General features: G+C 33.9%; 1 protein-coding gene across 1 annotated transcript; it reads left to right on the forward strand.

Moving 5' to 3' along the window:
* The first annotated feature begins 13,156 nt into the window (after nt 1–13,156).
* LOC120092814 (cytochrome c oxidase-assembly factor COX23, mitochondrial) lies at nt 13,157–17,583 on the forward strand. Its single transcript, XM_039051019.1, has 3 exons — nt 13,157–13,417; nt 14,339–14,415; nt 17,244–17,583. Exons 1-3 carry the CDS (start codon nt 13,321–13,323, stop codon nt 17,289–17,291), a joined length of 222 nt encoding a protein of 73 aa, XP_038906947.1. The 5' UTR covers nt 13,157–13,320; the 3' UTR covers nt 17,292–17,583.
* Nucleotides 17,584–19,562: the final 1,979 nt, after the last annotated feature.

Below are 19,562 nucleotides of genomic sequence, written 5' to 3' on the forward strand. Positions count from 1 at the left end.
TTAAAAAATTTAAAAAGTGGATGCCCTCAACACGAGAATCTAGAAAACCCATGTGTCGGAGGGCATCCAAAAACTCCTGGGATGCCTTTCATATGGGATCTTATATTACTGCAAAACAAATGCGATAATCATTATATCTACTCAGATTTCCACAATACAAATGACTCCTAAAAGTAACGGTAAAAGTAAAGGTAACAATAAATGTGACACATTCATAATTTTAAATAAATGTGAAAATATAGAAGAGTGATATTTCTTCCCATGTTGATATTTGTTCTGTTTTGTCTTTGTCTTCCCTATTTTTTTTCTTCCATATTTCCTCTTGCCACTTCAATAATAAACTATGTGCCTTTCCCTTGCCTTTTTTTCCCTGCTTTTCTATCAAAATTGGACGACGAGTAAATTCTTAGTAGGGATACTAACCATATTATTGGAGCTGGGGGTCCAATCCATCCAACAATATGTCTGTTTTCTATCTTATTTTCTCTTAGGCCGATGATGATTTGTTCCAAAATTCTGCACTCTAATTTTTCAGTATGATTTCTGATTTGATTTTATTTCATTTTGATAATTAAATTCAAAGAATTCGCATCACTGTTTTTTCTTATGTTTTGTGGACTGTTTTTTAATTTCTTTCTCCATACGTAGTTGTTTGGTGTTTTTCATCGGATTAATGGATTTTTTTTTTGTTCCATTGAAAATGTTTCAGTATTCAACTAAATTCAATTTTCGTACATTTAAATTGAACTTCAATTTTACAAGTTTTGCAACTTTTTATTTTGTTTGTTTGGAGTTGAATTTGTTCCAATGAAAGAGCTATACCAAATCCTAAGGCCTCTGATCTTTATTCTTTTGTCCATTTATGTGTGAGATATTATGTTGTATTTTTGTCAATTTTCAGCAGATTTATTTTATAGTCAACCATCCAAACCATTACTTACTTTATTTATGTTTGAGTTGACTCTCTTTATTATGGGTTTAATGACGTCGCTGTTTGAACTTATTGGATTTAGGTGCACCTCACTAACCTTATTGTAACTTCTATTTATACCCGAATTCATCATCATATTTTTTTAAACTTTTTCACAGCCTCCTTTGTGTGTTGGTACATGCCTACTCTAACATTTTTTTTTTTAACTTTTTCTTAACTCGTTTTACATTCTCATATCTGTGGTTTGGCTGTTACAATATATTTTGTTTCCTTCTTCTATCTTTGACTTCAACCTTATTCCATTCATATAAGATAGCTAACAAATGAATGGTTACCCTATACAAGGCATGTTTCCTTCCTTCTTTATATTCCAAGTAAGATATGCCATTAATATTTCATGTTTTTATGTTTTCTGTCCCCCTACGTGTGGATTGTCTCAACCTCCATTCACTCTGAACATTATCAAAAGGTATGTTCTAGTATATTTTATTTTTATTTCGGTCATATTGACCTACCCTCTGATCTAACTATATATTTTTTTTCTTTCGTGTAGGGCCCAAACTAATCAAACATACCTTTCGTAACTAGTTTGAGGTTTGTAAGTTTTACGTTCGGAGTAATCTTTGTTATAATCTACTGTTTGTTGCTTGACTTGGTGAACATTTGCAATGTATTGTGGTTTTTATTTTTTTCACTTGTATATTGATATTGTTGGGGGCTTTTTTTCTTTCTGAATTTTGATTTGTTATAAATAGTTTGAGGTTCATTTTAATTTTCAATTTATAATTCTATTTATAATTTTAAATTGGTTCAATTTTTATTTCAGTTTATTTTGTCTTACAATTTTCTATAGAATTAAAAAGAAAATTGCAAATAGGTATAGAATTAAAAAAAAATATATGTTTTTATTTATATAAATAATAGTTGTAAATACGTTAAACTAATCTTTATAAAAAAAAGCTGAAGATGCAAAAAATAAAAAAAGAATTTATTTCCTAATTTTCAATTTATAAATTTCAATTTATAATTTTAAATTGTTTCAATTTTTATTTTATTTTATTTTTTTCTTACAATTTTTCGCAAAATTTAAAGAAATTGCAAATGGATATAGAATAAAAAATATATGTTTTTATTTGTACAAAAAATAGCTCTAATATGACATAAATTTCATGATGAAGAAAGTATAAGCATAGGAACGAAAGTCAGTACCTTTTCAACATCATAACTATAGAAATAAGTATAGGAACGAAAATTAGTACCTTTTCAACATCATAAGCATAGGAATAAAATGAAAAAAAAATTCTTAAAATTCCTTTTAACAAGTCCTAAAATTGCTTTTAACAAGAAGCAAAATTTCAATAATTATTTTTTACTATGTCACCACCTTGTAGATTAAAGCTTTAAAGATGATTCCACATGCTCTAGATAATAGTGCCTTTGGCATTTTTGCTCAATTATCCATAGTATATATATATATATATATATATATTTTTTTATGTGAGATAAAAAGAGTTATCTTTTTAGAATTCATTTTGGCTAGTTCTAAATTTTCATATATATATATTTTTTCACTCTATAACTTTTTTCATTTTGGCTAGTTCTAAATTTGCATATACATTTTTTTCACTTTATAACTCTTTTTTAAAATTTTAATCCTCAAATTTTGATTAAAACCACATTGTCTAAATTGTTTTATAATATGAAAGTAGTATTTTTTTCCAAACTCTTTATATGACATTTTTAGATGATATTTATTTTATTAATTACACAGAGTTGTTTGCATTCTTTCTAGCTAATGTTATTAGGTAAGTCCCAAAACTAGCATTTTGAAATTTAGATTATGCTTAAGTTGTAGGCTAATATGTTCACAACTATAATAATAAATCTTTAAAAAAAATCCATTGATGTCAACTAGAATATCTAGTCGCACAATTTAACTTTTCATAGGTAGTAAAGGGTTTCAAACAACCCCTTAAACCATAACCATGAGAACCCTTGAATTCTATTGCCCCAAAAAACCCCTCACCTCAACGTGTGTCACTAGTATTGACTACCCTCATTTTGTAAATATAGGTAGATCGGAAAACAAAAATTCTATATGGTACTCATTAGTTGTAGCCCAAGGATCTACCTATCCTGGCACGAATGTCATAGTTAAGTCAGTGAGTACAAGGGGGTATTACATAAGTTTTATGAAACATTTGATGAAGAGCATGCATATAGGTTTTACAGTACAACAAATGTTGGACTAGTTATAGTTGTCCCTAGTGGACCAGTTAATAAACGAAAAATGTAGTACAACTATTGCAGTTGTAATAGGCTTCATTTGTGGGATGATTGTAATGTATACTTGGCTCGAGATAGTAGGACATGAGTAATGTATTCTTTTGTCAAGATTTGTCATTTTGTAAGTAAACCTAAGTTCATTAATTCCAAGTACAATTTATCCTTTTAGGATCTGCATACTTCCCCTCCTACCCTAGTAAGATAGAGACTGTTCAAGAGCTATTTGCAATCATAACAAATGAATGTCAGGGTCGTGGATCGATCATGATATAGGACGAGGAAGGGAAAAATCGCCACAAATGTTCTTGTAGTTTGTGACTAGAATGGAAAGTTCATCTTTGTTATGCCATGATGAGAAAGCTCGGCCGTCAATTCTCGGTCCTGAGGGATGTAGTTACGTGACCACATGGACTGAGGGTTCCAAAGGGTATAAAAATCAATCATGTACATAATCAAGATTGAGTTATTGTATTAATAGACATGTATTATAATCCAAACTTGTATAGGATATTACGACCTATGTAACATTGACTACCCTGATGCTGAAGGATTTTTAGATCTGTATAGAGGGAACACTGCCATCTCTCGGACTGGCGTGGCGCAGGTAACACACCGACAACACTGAGAGAATTTTTCAACATGAAGCATTCATCGGCAAGAAATGTTATCGAGCATGCATTCAGACTATTGAAGTGGTGATGGGCAATTCTTAGGGGTAAATCCTTCTACCAGGTACAAGTCCAATTTCGAACTATAACTGCGTGTTGCCTGATTCACAACCTAATGACAAGGAAGATGAGGATAAGTGCTTTATTTGACAAGTTGTTGGATAAGAATTTTGCATCTGCCATTACGGAGGGGGAGAATATTGAATTCATTGAGACATTAGACGAATGGACCCAATTTAGAGATGATGACTATCAAAATATTTTCCAGTGGCAACGATCATGATTGTGTTTTTGAAAAAAAAATACATACTTGAACATCTTACTTACTTGTTGAACAATATTCTCATGTTTCATTTACGTCGTGAACATGTTTAATTTGACTATTGACTTCATGGTTTTTTTTTTTTTTTAATATGGCACGAAGCTATTTAATTTTGAATAATGTCTTTACCACGTATACATGCGTGCATCAGAATGGCAGGTGATGGAAGAAGATCAAAACATACATGGATGAAAAGCTGAGGACATTGGCTTAGTGAATGCCCTAGTCTCTTTAGTGGAGTTCGGTTGGAAGTCCAACAATGGGACCTTTCGGCTAGAATATCTACAACACTTAGAGTGAATGATGGAGGAGAAGTTGCCCGGGTGTGGTCTAAACTAGAACCCAATTGAATGCAAGATTAGAAGTTTGAAGAAACAATACTCCACAATAACATGGATGTTAAATCAATCAGGGTTCAGATAGAACAAGAAGTTCAAGTGCATTCAGGTGGACAGGGAGATATTTGATATTTGCGTTCGAGTAAGTTAAAAAAGGAAAAAGAATAATGTACACCACACCTATTTTCGTATAAATTCTAATATTGTTTCTATGTACCAATGTAGAGTCATCCCAATGTGAAGGGACTGTGGAATAAGCCATTCCCCTATTATGATGAACTACCAAATGTATTTGGGAAGGACAGGACAACTGCCCAGTCCTGCATTAACCACAAACTAATAAACTAAGATCCATGATTATCGTTGTAATTTAAATATGTATGTCGAGACATACAAGTGGATCGTGTTTTAAGTGATAACCTAAATGGTCTGTAGTATATGAATAAGGAGGGATACCTTATCCTCATGACACTACAAGTATATCCCGCTTTGTAGGTGTTACAAATGTTGTAAAGTGCTACAAATGATCTGATCCTAATCATTCGTATATTAGACATGCGAGTGGGGATATTCTATACAAAGGAGTTTGTATAAGACCAGATCGAAATGTTTAGTCTCATTATATAATGTCGTTTATAATTGAGACTTTCATTTCACTAGGATGACCATAGGTAACATGACCTTAATCCTGAGTGAGTTGTGAACTCCTGCCTATGAGGGTGGTCCTTTGATTTGCATGAGTGAGAGTGGCCAGATCACCGACTCAACAAGCCTTTTTTAGGGATTCGTCTGATTGGGGAGCTGGGAACTCAGCTACACAAGATGAAATTCAATCATTCCTTGAAGTAGGGGTAAGTAGATAAATTGTTCCCTTAAGGGCTGATCCCGGGGCTTAAACAATGTGGCACACCCTCTCTTGGCCTGAGATAGGTTTAGTCATAGTAGGACTATGATCTATTGTTCATTAGAAGAATCAGTGGTACTTAAGGAGTTAGATGTAACTACAGAGGCAAAACAGTAATTTGGTCTGGTTGTACTTACGAGCGCTCTGTGAAGGGTCATCATACTGTTGATTGGTTATATCCAATGGACTCAGAAATATATCTATAGTACGAAGATTGCAGTTGTCAGTCTTTAGTGGAGTGCCCGGCAGTTAACAGATGGTGGATAATGTGATTAAAGATTTTAGTCAGTTATTCACGTACCATTGGAGCTTTAAGCTACACGTCCATAAGGTTCCTTTGGTAACTTAATGGATTCAAGTTGAGAATTAACTTTTGGGTTAATTTGAAATGTTCAAATTAATAAGAGGGAATTTGATTATATATGATATAATTAAATTAATTAAATTATATATAATATAATTGACATAATGTATTTAATACATTTTTTTGATTGAAGGACCTAGTATTTGAATATGATTCAAATATGATTTCTATGAATTAGTTCATAGCATAAATTTAATATAAATATGATTTATATTAAATGCCTTAAAATAAAGAAAAAGGACTATGATTTATATATTGTATATGATGCAATATTAAAACTATAAGTTATAAATATAATATGATAAGTTGGTTATTGTATTTATTTATAATTTATTAATTATTTGATAATTAAATTTCTTTTTCTCCATAACCACCCTTAGTGGGTAGTTATGTGGTTTAATGGCTAAGTGGGATAAAATGAAAAATTGGTTTTCTAATAATTTTACCAAACACGAGTTATCAGATTTTCTATCGAGTGACTACAGGATAGCATCGAGTTTACTAGAAGATAGCTTCAGAGAGCCTAAACGATCGAGTATAGTCTATGTGATAGACTTTGTCGTCTACACGATAGTGTTGTTCTCAACTTGATCGTCTTCCTCCTAAACTCTAACTCTTCCCTCCAACCAAAATAAGCTAGGGCCCACCACTCCTGGGTTCTCACACCGAGAATACCAAGGTAATCTAATGGTTGTGTCCGGATCTGTTCGAGGATCGAGTTGATACTCGTTGCTATTCGAGGGAGTTCGAGTTGCTCATTGCGTTCGAGTTTGATCGAGGGATACACTTGAAGAAAGGTTCTTCAAAGGTATTATTTCTTGATCCCTTGTATTTAATTCAAAGTATGTTGTAATTTATTATTTAATGCATAATCTGTTTAGTATGATTGTGAATGTATATGTTTTTTCATAATGGAGTTTGGACGATCCGCTTCTGCTCATAGGTCATTTGTAATTAGAGTTCCTTGAATTGGTATTAGAGTCAGATGTGTGGCGCCACATCGTTCAAGCTCTGGGATCAGCCTTTAAGGGAGCAATCTATCTATTTACCCCTACTTCGGGGAAGGAGTGAATTCCATTTTGTATAGCTGAGTTCTTAGCTCCCAGATCAGATGAATCCCCAAACTGGTAGGTTTGAATCGGCGATCAGGCCACTTACACCCATGCAAGTCAAAGGATCGCCTTCAAAGGCAGGAGTTTCCAACTCACTCAGGATTGAGGTCATGTTACCTATGGTCATCCACATGACCGACGTTATATAACGAGACTTTAATACTTCGTGGTCAGGTCTTATACAAAGCTCTTTGTATAGAATGCCTTCACTCGCATGTCCCCACATTAATGATCAGGATCAGACCATCTGTAGTAAGTCACAACACTTGTAATTATTCTACAGGCTCAAGTTACATAATGACACCCAGGGATTTTAGTTTATTGGTTTGTGGTAAAGTAAATAAAACATCCAATGTTCAAAGTCAAGTAGTGAAGAAAATATCATATATTATACATCACAAGCGTTCGTACAAACTGTGTTTACAAACTACAAGATATGAGACTTTAGGGCATCATCCCCAAACATCTAATCTTTGTTGAAAAGCAAGGAAAAGAAGGTTTGTGAGGTAAATTTTACCTCATCTTTCAAAAAGTTCCACAAAGGTTCGACCTTTAGAACTAAGTCTGCACCTTTTTCTTCCGACATCAATAAGTGGAAAAAGAAAAAGGGTAGGGGAAGGCGCCTGCTAACCCACAACCTACTACTCCACGGGGTAGGCACCCAATGCGAGTTAACAAGGGTAAATGTTCCCACTGCAACCAGGATGGGCACTAGAAGCGAAACTGCCCACGTTATTTGGCTGAGAAGAATAAGGCCAAACGAGGTAAATATGATTTACTAGTTTTGAAGACTTGTTTAGTGGAGAATGATGATTCTGCCTGGATTATTGACTCTGGGGCCACTAACCATGTTTGTTCTTTATTTCAGGAAATTAGTTCCTGACGGCATCTTGGTGCTGATGAGATGACGATGCGAGTTGAAACCGGGCACATCGTCTCATTTGTGGTAGTGAGAGGTCTCTGGTTGACTTTACATAATAGATTTATCATTTTGAATGATGTATATGTAGTTTCTGAGTTAAAGAGGAACTAATTTCTGTTACACTTAATTTTATTGTTAATAAAGTGTTTATTATAAAAAATGGTGTTGATATATGTTCGGCTCAATTGGAAAATAATTTGTATGTGCTAAGGTTATTAGCAACAATTCCCTCCATAACATAGAGATGTTTAAAACTACCGTAACTAAAAAAAAACGACTTAAAGTTTCTCTAAAGAAAATGCCCAACTTTGGCACCTACGTTTAGAGCACATCAATCTCATTACGATTGAGAGGTTGGTGAATAATGGACTTCAAAGCAAGTTAGAAGAAAATTCTTTACATGTGTGCGAGTCATGCCTTGAAGACAAAATGACTAAAAGATCTTTTACTAGAAAGGTTATAGGGCCAAAAAGCCTCTAGAGTTAGTGCATTAAGACCCTTATGGTCCGATGAATGTGCGAGCCAAGGGAGGCTATGAATACTTCATCACTTTTATTGATGATTATTTAAGGTATGGGTACGTTTATTTAATGCAACATAAGTTTGAATCCTTTGAAAAGTTCAAAGAGTTCAAAGCTGAAGTTGAAAATGCATTAAATAAAATGATTAAAACGCTTCGATCTGATCGAGGTGGAGATTTTTTGGATTCTGAGTTCCAGAACTATATGATAGAATATGGAATAGTTTTCCAACTCTCAGCACCTGGTACACCTCAGCAGAATGGTGTATCAGAGAGGAGAAATCGAACCCTGTTGAACATGGTTCGGTCAATGATGAGTTACACTTCCTTATTTGACTCGTTTTGAGGTTTTGTAGTAGAGATTGCAGCTTACATCATGAACCATGTTCCCTCCAAGAGTGTTGCCAGAACACCTTTGGAGTTGTCGAATGAGCGTAAAGCTATTTTATGTAATTTTCGCATTTGGGGTTGCCCAACACATGTGCTTGAGGCTAATCCTAAGAAACTAGAACCACGTTCGAGGCTGTGCCTATTTGTAGGTCTTATACACATCTAGATGTGTATAAGAGACAGCATCTGGGGTTGCCCAACACATGTGCTTGAGGCTAATCCTAAGAAACTAGAACCACGTTCGAGGCTGTGCCTATTTGTAGGCTACCCCAAAGGGATATGAGGGGGTTATTTTTATGATCCTAAGGAAAATAAAGTGTTTGTATCGACAACTTTTCTTGAGAAGGTTCATATAAGGGAGCATAGTCCTAGAAGTAAAATCGTGTTGAATGATCTTTCCAAAGAAACTACTGAATCTTCAACAAGATTGTTGAAGAGCTTGCTACCTCAACATGAGTTGTTGATGCAGGTTCATCTAGTAGGTTAAATCCACCTCAAGTATTGAGGGAACTCGTTGTAGTGGGAGGGTTGCGAACTAACCTTTTCTCTATATGGGTTTAACTAAAATCCTAGCTATGGTAGCTGATGGCGAGGTTGAGGTTTTGTCTGATCTTCTACTGGGCGTTTGTGCCCTAGTTTATTGTTTTGTGTACTTGTAATTTGATTATCTTGTACATCCCACTAACTTTAGGACAAGTGGAAGATTGTTGGGGTTGATGTCCTAAATCTCGTAGGGTTCTATAGTTTGTAAACACTTGTATGAACAAACATTTTGTGATTTATAATATATGATATTTTATTCACTTTAATCTATGAAATATTTGATACTTTAGTTGCATTAATCACAAACCAATAAACTAAGATCTATGGTTATCGTTGTAACTTCAACATGTTTGTGGAGATATACAAGTGGATCGTGTTTTAAGTGATAACCTAAATAGTTTGTAGTATATGGATAAGAAGGGATACCTTATCCCGGTGACATTATGAGTATGACCCGCTTTGTAGGTGATACAAATGTTGTAAAGTACTACAAATGATCTGATCCTGATCATTCTTGTATTAGACATGCGGGCAGGGATATTCTATACAAATAAGTTTGTATAAGATCGGACCACAAAATGTTTAGTCTCGTTATATAACGTCGTTCATAATTGGGACTTTCATTTCACTAGGATGACCATAGGTAACATGACTTTAATCCTGAGTGAGTTGTGAACTCCTGCCTTTGAAGGCGATCCTTTGACTTGCATGGGTGCGAGTGGCCTGATCGCCGATTCAAACCTACCAGTTTGGGGATTCGTCTGATCTGGGAGCTAAGAACTCAGCTATACAAAATGGAATTCACTCCTTCACCGAAGTAGGGGTAAGTAGATAGATTGCTCCCTTAAAGGCTGATCCCAGAGCTTGAACGATGTGACACCACACATCTGACTCTAATACCAATTCAAGGAACTCTAATTACAAATGACCTGGGTGAGTTGTGAACTCAACAAGTCTACCATTTTGGGGATTCGTCTGATTGGGGAGTTGGGAACTCAGCTACACAAGATGGAATTCACTCCTTCCACGAAGCAGGGGTAAGTAGATAAATTACTCTCTTAAGGGCTGATCCCGGGGCTTAAACAATGTGACACCACACCCTCTCTTAGCCCAAGGGGGGTTTAGTCATAGTAGGACTATGATCTATTGTTCATTAGAAGAATCAGTGGTATTTAAGGAGTTAGATGTAACTACAGGGACAAAATGGTAATTTGGCCCAACTATACTTACGAGCGATTTGTGAAGGGTCATCGTACTGTTGATTGGTTATATCCAATGGACACAGAAATATATCTGTAGTGCGAAGAGTGTAACTGTCGGTCTTTAGTGGAGTGCCTGATAATTAACAGATAGTGGATAATGTGATTAACGAGTTTAGTCAGTTATTCATGCATCGTTGGAGCTTCAAGCTATAGGTCCATAAGGTCCCCTTGGTAGCTCAATGGATTCAAGTTGAGAATAAGTTTTTGGATTAATTTGAAATGTTCAAATTAATAAGAGGGAATTTGATTATATATGATATAACTAAATTAATTTAATTATATATGATATAATTGACATAATGTATTTGATACATTATTGTTTGATTGGAGGAACTAGTATTTGAATATGATTCAAATATGATTTCTATGAATTAGATTCATAGTTATTAAAGTTAATATAAATATGATTTATATTAAATGCCATAAAATAAAGAAAAAGAACTATGGTTTATATATTGTATATGATGCAATATTAAACTATAGGTTATAAATATAATATGATAAGTTGGTTATTGTATTTATTTATAATTTATTAATTATTTGATAATTAAATTTCCTTTTCTCCATAACCACTCTTAGTGGGTAGTTATGCAGTTTAATGGATAAGTGGGATAAAATTAAAAATTGATTTTCTAATAATTCTACGAAATACGAGTTATCAGATTTTCCATCGAGTGACTACACGATAGCATCGAGTTTACTAAACGAGAGCCTAAACAATCGAGTATAGTTTATGCGATAGACTTTTTCGTCTACACGACAGTGCTGTTCTCAACTCGATCGTCTTCCTCCTAAACTCTAAGTCTTCCCTCCAACCAAAATAAGCCAAAGCCCACCACTCCTGGATTCTCACACCGAGAATACCAAGGTAATCTAGTGGTTATGTTCGGATCTGTTCAAGAATCGAGTTGATACTCATTGTTGTTCGAGAGAGTTCGAGTTGCTTGTTGCGTTCGAGTTTGATCGAGGGATACACTTGAAGAAAGGTTCTTCAAAGGTATTGTTTCTTGATCCCTTGTATTTAATTCAAAGCATGCTGTAATTTATGATCTAATGCATAATCTGTTTAGTATAACTGTGAATGTATGTGTTATTTCACAATGGACTTTGGACGATCCGCCTCCGTTCTCCGCTCATAGGTCCTCTGAAACTAGAGTTCCTTCAGGCATTGCACATGCCTACTTATTCAGAACCACTAGATTGACCACCTAATATTCGAACCTAAAAACATATATTTTGTCAATTTATTTTTTTGGAACAGCCACATGTTCGGTCATTTGATATTATTTTTGTGATGTTGAGAAGAATGTAACTGAATATACTATCACATTCTCAACATCATTATGAAATGAAAGGTAATTATTCTATGCACAATTTCAATTCGACACAGACAATGCATATTATATAAACATAAACTATTAAGTTATTCAGTTATTCAATGATTATATGTATAACATGTTAGTTTTCGTTATAATAATTACATACATATATACCAATTCATAAGTAATTGAGTTGCAATATAAGATGATGTTTTATAAATTGAAAAGAATTAGAGTTTTTAAAGTTTTTTTAAATAAATATGTTGAAAAGAATATGTTATGTTTTAAAAATTGAAAAAAAAAATAGAGTTTTCCAATTTATGTTATAAAAGGGTTGAGAAAATAGGTATATAATTGAAAATTAATCAACTAAGGAGGAAAAAAAGAAAAGAAAAGAAAAGAAAAAAAGAAAAAGAGAACCAATCTCGTTTAAAAAACTGTATTAAATACTCTATCTCAACCTGCACCCAAACACAAACTTTCCAACTAAACTGGATTCAACTTTGCATACCAAACACAAACAATAATTACCAACTCAACTCAACTCTATACAACAAATATGGACAATTTAATTCTTTAGATAACTTAATTCTCCAGATAATATTACTAACTCAACTCAACTTTTCACTTTTATCGCGCACCAAACTTAAAGTATGCAAGGACAAATGAATGAAAGCAAAAAAACTAATTTCTTATAGAGATGAAAGTTGGTGAGAAAAAAAAATCAGGCTAAATGGACCGGGTCTAAAGATGTCCACGGGGTGGGGCAGGGATGGGGAAGCCCTCCACATCTCCGTCCCTGCCCCCCTATTCCTTTCCCCGTCCCCAATAATTTCTCCATGAGGATTTCGCGGGGATCGAGTTCCCGTAGGAAAATTTCCCCACCATCATTTTTTTCTAACAATTTTTTTTTAATTTTAATTAAATATATATTTTTAACAATTCCTTAAATATGACCAATACAACTTTCATTTAAATAAAATATTATCAATTTTGGTAATAAAAAAATAATACACATTCAATTTAAAAATATATAATTAAGATGCTAAATTCTCATCATTTTTATAAATTAAAAGTCAACGATTAGAACATTCTATCTTAAATATTACAATCTCTAAAAAATTCAAATAATAAAAATTTAAACTTAAATAATTAAAATCTCTAATATAATTAGACAAAATTTATAATATTAATATTTATATATATATTATAAATTTAATAATTTATATACAAAAGTAAACGGAATCGAGTTAGAGGTGGGAGTCCCGATCCATGTTTTTTTTTTTTTTTTTTTGATATCTTTAATCGTGTCGGGTGGGATCATCTCGATACAATTACGTATAAAAGGAGATCGATTCTCTTTGCCTTCTCAATCGGATTTCAGGCTCCCATTTTAACCGACCTCTATTTTCCACCGAGACAGAGTGAGCTTTTCCGGCATGGCTTCAACTTCTAGGGATCCGGCTCCGCCGTACGCCAGTGCTGCTAGAATTTCCGATTCTCCTTGTTATCCTCAGTACAGCGCTTCCCTGAAATGTAGGTTCAGTCTCATACTCCGTCTCCGTTTTTCTCAAATTTTTTAGTTTTTTCATTGATTCTCCGCAAAAGATTTACGTATCTTTCCTACTATTATTTCACCATTTGGACTTCTTCTACACTGGTTTACTCGAGAATGATTGCGTGCTATGCATCAATTTTTTCAGTTTGTGTTCTGGATGGTTAAACTCCTGAATTTGCTGTTGGTGGTGATCGTGCAAACTCTAATTTTCGTGGCGATTCTCTATGCTCTTTTAATTGAAAATTGGTTAGCCTGTTTTATTACTTTTCTAGGGTTACTATTTCCATCTGTTTTAGGTCAATTAATGAAGAGTAAGCAAACTTAACTGTATTAATGATCGGATGATAATCTTAAAAACAAAATAGGGTGTACTAGGGTATTAGCTGATAGAACGCTCGTGAGAGTTCTTAGAGCGGCTGTGTTTTGAGTTCACATACTGTTCTAACTATGGTAATAGTGGAAAAAGAACTTTTACTAGGAGATTGAAACCGACGGATCTTAATCCCTCTTCCCTTGGGGAAGTTCTTATTTATTTAAAATATCAACATAGGAATTACTTAGTTGGATGGTTCTTTTGCTCCAAGACTTATTTAGTTGCATTCGACATCGGCAATCCAATCCAATTTCATTATTTGACTTATTCTAAGAGCTATATATATAAGAGAGCTTGTTTTAACTGGTTGATAAGTCAGGTGTAAAGTGAAATTTTAATTTGAATTTTTAAATGAGTACTATCGTATTGATCCTGATGAAGTGTAGCTTGATCCTTGGTGTGTAATGAATCATCCAATGAGGAGTTGGTGTTTGAAAAACTAATTTTGTAGATTTTGAATTTTATTTTTATGTCAGAATATTTTGTACTTCTTATCAGAGAAAATCTCCTTTTCCAAATGCTATAGGTCTTGAAGAACATAACTCAGAGAAGAGCAAATGTCGAGAACATTTTGATGTTTACAAGGAATGCAAGAAGAAAGAGGTATTTTCTTTTCTTAGTTATCACATGAAATTGGAGTGGAGGAACATTTCGTCATGTGTGATACTGTTACTGAAAGGATAGGCTAATTATTTATGGGAATTTGACTTAAACTGAGATGATGGTACTAACAAGTCAAGGTTGTATTTGCTCTGATTTGACTAGTTATATAACTTGTTCTTTTTTTTGCGTCCTTGGGGTCTACTCATTTGCTTGTGACGTTAATGGATCAAGGAAATTTAGGTAATATCCTCATTTCATTTGCACATAATTGGATAACCAGTGTGTCATTGAGTTAGTTATGTGCTCAATCTTAAAGGAATGTTTGACGTAAGTAGAAAGGGGTTAAATTGGGTAATTAGGTAAAAATATAGGTTAATTCCCTTTTTACCCTCTACTCGTATTCAAAGTCTACAAATGGGTGTATTCTCCCTCATGTATGGATAACAATTAATGAATAAGATTTTCCTTCAAGAATTCTCCAAGATTCTTAGTCTACATCAATTTGGTATCAGAGCATCTGTCTAGACCAACATTGACTGCAGTTGGTGGAAGTCCGAGAAACTCTTGGTAATGCCGATCACAAGAGGGAGCTTCGTGAGTTGTGCTCGTTGCCGAACAATCCACATCTAATATGGGGAACCCTTGGAATTCCAAGAAAGAAAAAAGAAACCAAAGATTTTTCAAGATTTTGCAAGAATGGATTATTGCCGATCAAAGAAAATGTCCAAGAAAAAAATAGCAGTTGTTATAGGCAAGAAAATCAATTTTACTTCCAAAAACAATGGTGGGATTCTGACTCAAGTAATTCAGAAGAAGAATTTCAACATACTAATTTTGTCCATGCTCAATTTTCACAAAGAATCTATCATTATCCACATTAGAAATTTGAATCTAGTGATTCTAGTGACTCCGAAGACATTTCTAAGTCAATTTGGGATGGAATAAGAAGGCATCAATATCGAAAAAGGTCTCAACGATCCAATCAAACTCATTTTTCAAGAAATCAACGTAAAGATTGAGAGTTAGATGAATTAAAGAATCATCAAGAATGGATTTTTATAGCCCAAGAAGGATGTTCAAAACTCGAACTTATTTATTTGGTTATGAAACACGATGAAGAGAGGTTGATTCAAGAAAATCAATGGATGAGTTCTATACCCGCTACGAGATTGAAACATATCCAAGAATCCAACAAAATAACTACTTTGATCCCGTAGCATTGGAGGCAATAAAGAAAACAACAAATGAAATCTAACATTCATTGGAAAAAATGACTCAACATATTGATCATTTATCAATTCATTTACAAGAGTTCAAGAATGAATTGATTTCATATGCGGAAAAAAAAAAAAAAAACAAAGGAATCATGGTTGAAAATTTTTCTAATAGAAAATCTTGAAGATAAAATTGGGAGAAATCTTGTTGAGACCCATGTAGTTAAAGGAGGTGATTGGGACAAAAATCATGTGAACGAATAGAAGAAAAAAAAAAGAATTTGAAGATGTTAATTCGAAAATTGTTTCAAGTGAAGAAGAAAAATTCAACGAAAAAGATGGAAAAGAGGTATCAAACACCAAGCAAGAATCAAGCAAGAACAACGACACATTGATTGTGTTGGAAATAGATCACCAAACTGTCGAATAATTTGAAGCGAATGATAAAGAAGATGTGATTCTTGAACGATTCTATTTGGAAGGTGGTTTTTTAGTGATTGGTCATTTGAATATGGTTTTGAATGAGCTTAAAGGAAACATCTTTTTTGGCCGATGAACAACGGTTATTTTTTTGAATTGGGCCAAGAATCATGCCTTTGACTGTATAATTCAAGGAACATTTGGATCGAGGGCAGCCTAGTGGAGATGGAATATTTGGAATTTTGGATGGAGCTTTTGACATTGCAGCAGTTGCAACAGAGGTATTAGATGACCTTGATGATAAAAGATTTGATAAACTCGATGGAATTGATGGAAATTTTGTCTTGGACTTTTCTACATAATAATTTAATTTTTTTTTCCTTTTTAAAACTCGAGGCCAAGTTTTCTTTTTGGAGGGGTAAAATGATGTAAGTAGAAAGGGGTTAAATTGGGAAATTGGATAGAAGTACAGGTTAATTCCCTTTTTACCCCCTACTTGTATTCAAAGTCTATAAATAGGAGTCTTCCTCCTCATGTATTGATAACAATTAATGAATAAGATTTTCCTTCAAGAATTCTCCAATATTCTTAGTCTACATCAATGTGAAAATATGATTTTGGTCCTCATCAAAAGTTCTATTTTGATCTGTCAAGATTTAGTAATTTCTATCTTATATATTATATCCTAGTTAAGATCTGTAGTGAAAAAGTGACTGGACTCATTTTCTGATATCAGATTTTTGTGCAAGTGATGTATTACATGCATCTTGTCTCTTCCATATGATGACCTCTTATCAGTTATATGTTGGTCGGCAACAGAATAGGATATTTATATATATATTTTTTGGTATACAAGTCTGGACTTTGACTCAGCTTTTAATGGTAGATTGAATTTGAAATTGTTGAAGCTTGAGGGTCTAAAATAAAGACTTTTTGGAACTTTGGGATTTAACTAAAAGAATTAAAACTGCTCTATGACCTGACCTGAATGGAAACTTTAAAACCCTGTCCATGTATTCCATAACATTTATAAATCCTATTCCTATCTGGGTTTAGTAAATATAGAAATGTTCCATAGGCTGTCATTTACTTCCTTGGTTGGTGTAGTAGAGTAGCATCATGCACCAATTCTTGATCAGACATTGCCTCTGTTTATGAAGTTTCTAACTCGAATGAGATCTGTCTCCTTTCCAGCGGGAAGCTCGATTGGAACGCAACAGGAACCGGTCTTTCTTCTCATGAAATTATACATTTAGGCATGTTTCTTGATATTGAAGTATGTAAGTTCAATATGCAATCTGCACACACTTGTTAACCTTCTCGTAGCAGTAGATTTATCTGGTGCTCATTGAGACAATGATTCAGCGTGTACTGCCCTCTTACTACCATCATTCGTCTATTAATAAAAGATGCATACCATCTTTATATTCAATCATCTCCATGTTGATCATTTTTCATTGTGAAAGTGTAGGAATCTGTAAAAATTGATCTTCAATTTGATCTAAATAGTGCAGGCTACAAGAGTTACGCAGCAGCTTCAGGCATTTATACTTTTTTTTTTTTTTTTTTGGATTGAACTTGTTGAATTGTCATTTTGGAAGGCCTTTAGTTATATATCTACAATTTTCTCTGCCGTCAGAAGAAAGGGAATACATGTTATTCATGCATCAATCTTCTCCATTATGAAATGTTTATCAACTTCAATATGTTTCGTCCTATCATGTAGAATTGGATTGTGGACAATGGAAATTGCTGACAATAGATGCATATGGGCATTGTCTGAGGGAATTTCAACTCTTCCAATAGTCTTTTTATCCGTATGGCCTCACAAATATCATGGGCTAAAGCCCTAAATTCTACTTCAGTGCTACTTCTAACAATCACACTTTGTTTTTTACTTCTCCAAGTGACTAGATTTCCTCCAACAAAAGAGTAATAACCCAAAGTGGATCTTCTATCAATCGTATTGCCTGCCCAATCAACATCAATGTAAACGTCGACATGTAGATGATTATGCTTCTTAAATAGTATACCTTTTCTGTGAGTACCTTTCAAATATCTCAAGATTCTATAAACTGCTTCAAAGTGAATTGACTAGGGAGCAAGCATGAATCGACTTACCATACTAATTACGAAAGCAATATCAGGACGTGTGTGAGAGAGGTATATGTCTCCTCACAAGCCTCTGGTACTTTTCTTTTTCTTTTACCTCTTTTTAAGTTGTAGCTACCAATTTAAAATTCCGCTTGATGAGACTTTTTGCTATCTTGCAACCAAGTAAACTTGTCTCGTTCAATAGGTCAAGAATATACTTTCTTTGGTTGACAAGAATGCCATGTTTACATCTGGCAAACTCCATGCCTAAGAAATACTTTAAGGTTCTTTAGCCCTTGATTTGAAAATCATTAGCAAGGTTTTTCTTCAAGATATTCACTCTTATCTCATCATTACCTATGAGTGTGATATCTATCAACATACACTGTCAAAACAACCACCTTACTAGTTCCAGTATGTTTAAAGAACATAGTATGATCAACTTAACTTTGATTGAATCCATAGCTCGTGACTTCACCTTTCCAAACCGTTCAAACCATGCTCTAAGAGATTGTTTAAGCTCGTATAATGATTTCTTTAAATTGCACACTTTGTTAACCCCGAGATCCATCTCAAAATCGGATGACAAGTCCATAAATACCTCTTCTTCAAGATCCCCATTGAGAGGCATTCTTAACATCAAGTTGATAAAGAGGCCAAACAAAATTAACTGCAACAAACAACAGAATTATGATAGAATTATTTTTCGCTACTAAAGCAAGTGTTTCTTGATAATAAATTTCATAGGTTTGAGTGAACACCTTGACAACCATTCTGGCCTTGTACCTTTAAATACTACCATCAACTTTACATTGTACAATGAACACCGATTTGCATTCACTGTTTTATTATTTTTTGGTAGTTCGACTATGTCACATGTGCAATTTATTTCAACGCATTAATCTCTTCCATCAATGCTAATTTCCAATTCAAATCATTTAGAGCCTCTTGTATATTCCTTGGAACAAATAAGTTGGTTATATTGGATGTGAAGCTCTTGACAGTCAGACAATCTATATAAGAAAGATAGTTTGCAATAGGATATTTGGTGCATTTACGAGTACCTTTCCTATAGGCAATTGTAATATCAAGATCAGAGACGTCAAGTAAAGGATTAGGAGGAGAAGAACTAGGAGAAATAGGAGTAGAGTGTCTAATGCCTAGATCTTCAGGATCATTCATCGGAGTATTTGACTGTTTTGTGCTAAGTCATCTATATGATCTCGATCTCTTTGAGTCAAGTTTCTTCTCGTATAAACCTGAAGTTCAGGATTTCGACTTGTTGAGTCATTTTGTAGTGTTTCTTCCCTGGAGAAGAGCTCTCCACACTTGACATCAAAGGACTAGAACTCATAATTAGGACCACTGATGTTTGAGAGAGATGAAGTGTCCCAAAAAATTGTCTTCAAGGTTAGATGT

Source organism: Benincasa hispida, chromosome 12, assembly GCF_009727055.1.
Source record: "Benincasa hispida cultivar B227 chromosome 12, ASM972705v1, whole genome shotgun sequence".
Lineage (NCBI taxonomy): Eukaryota > Viridiplantae > Streptophyta > Magnoliopsida > Cucurbitales > Cucurbitaceae > Benincasa > Benincasa hispida.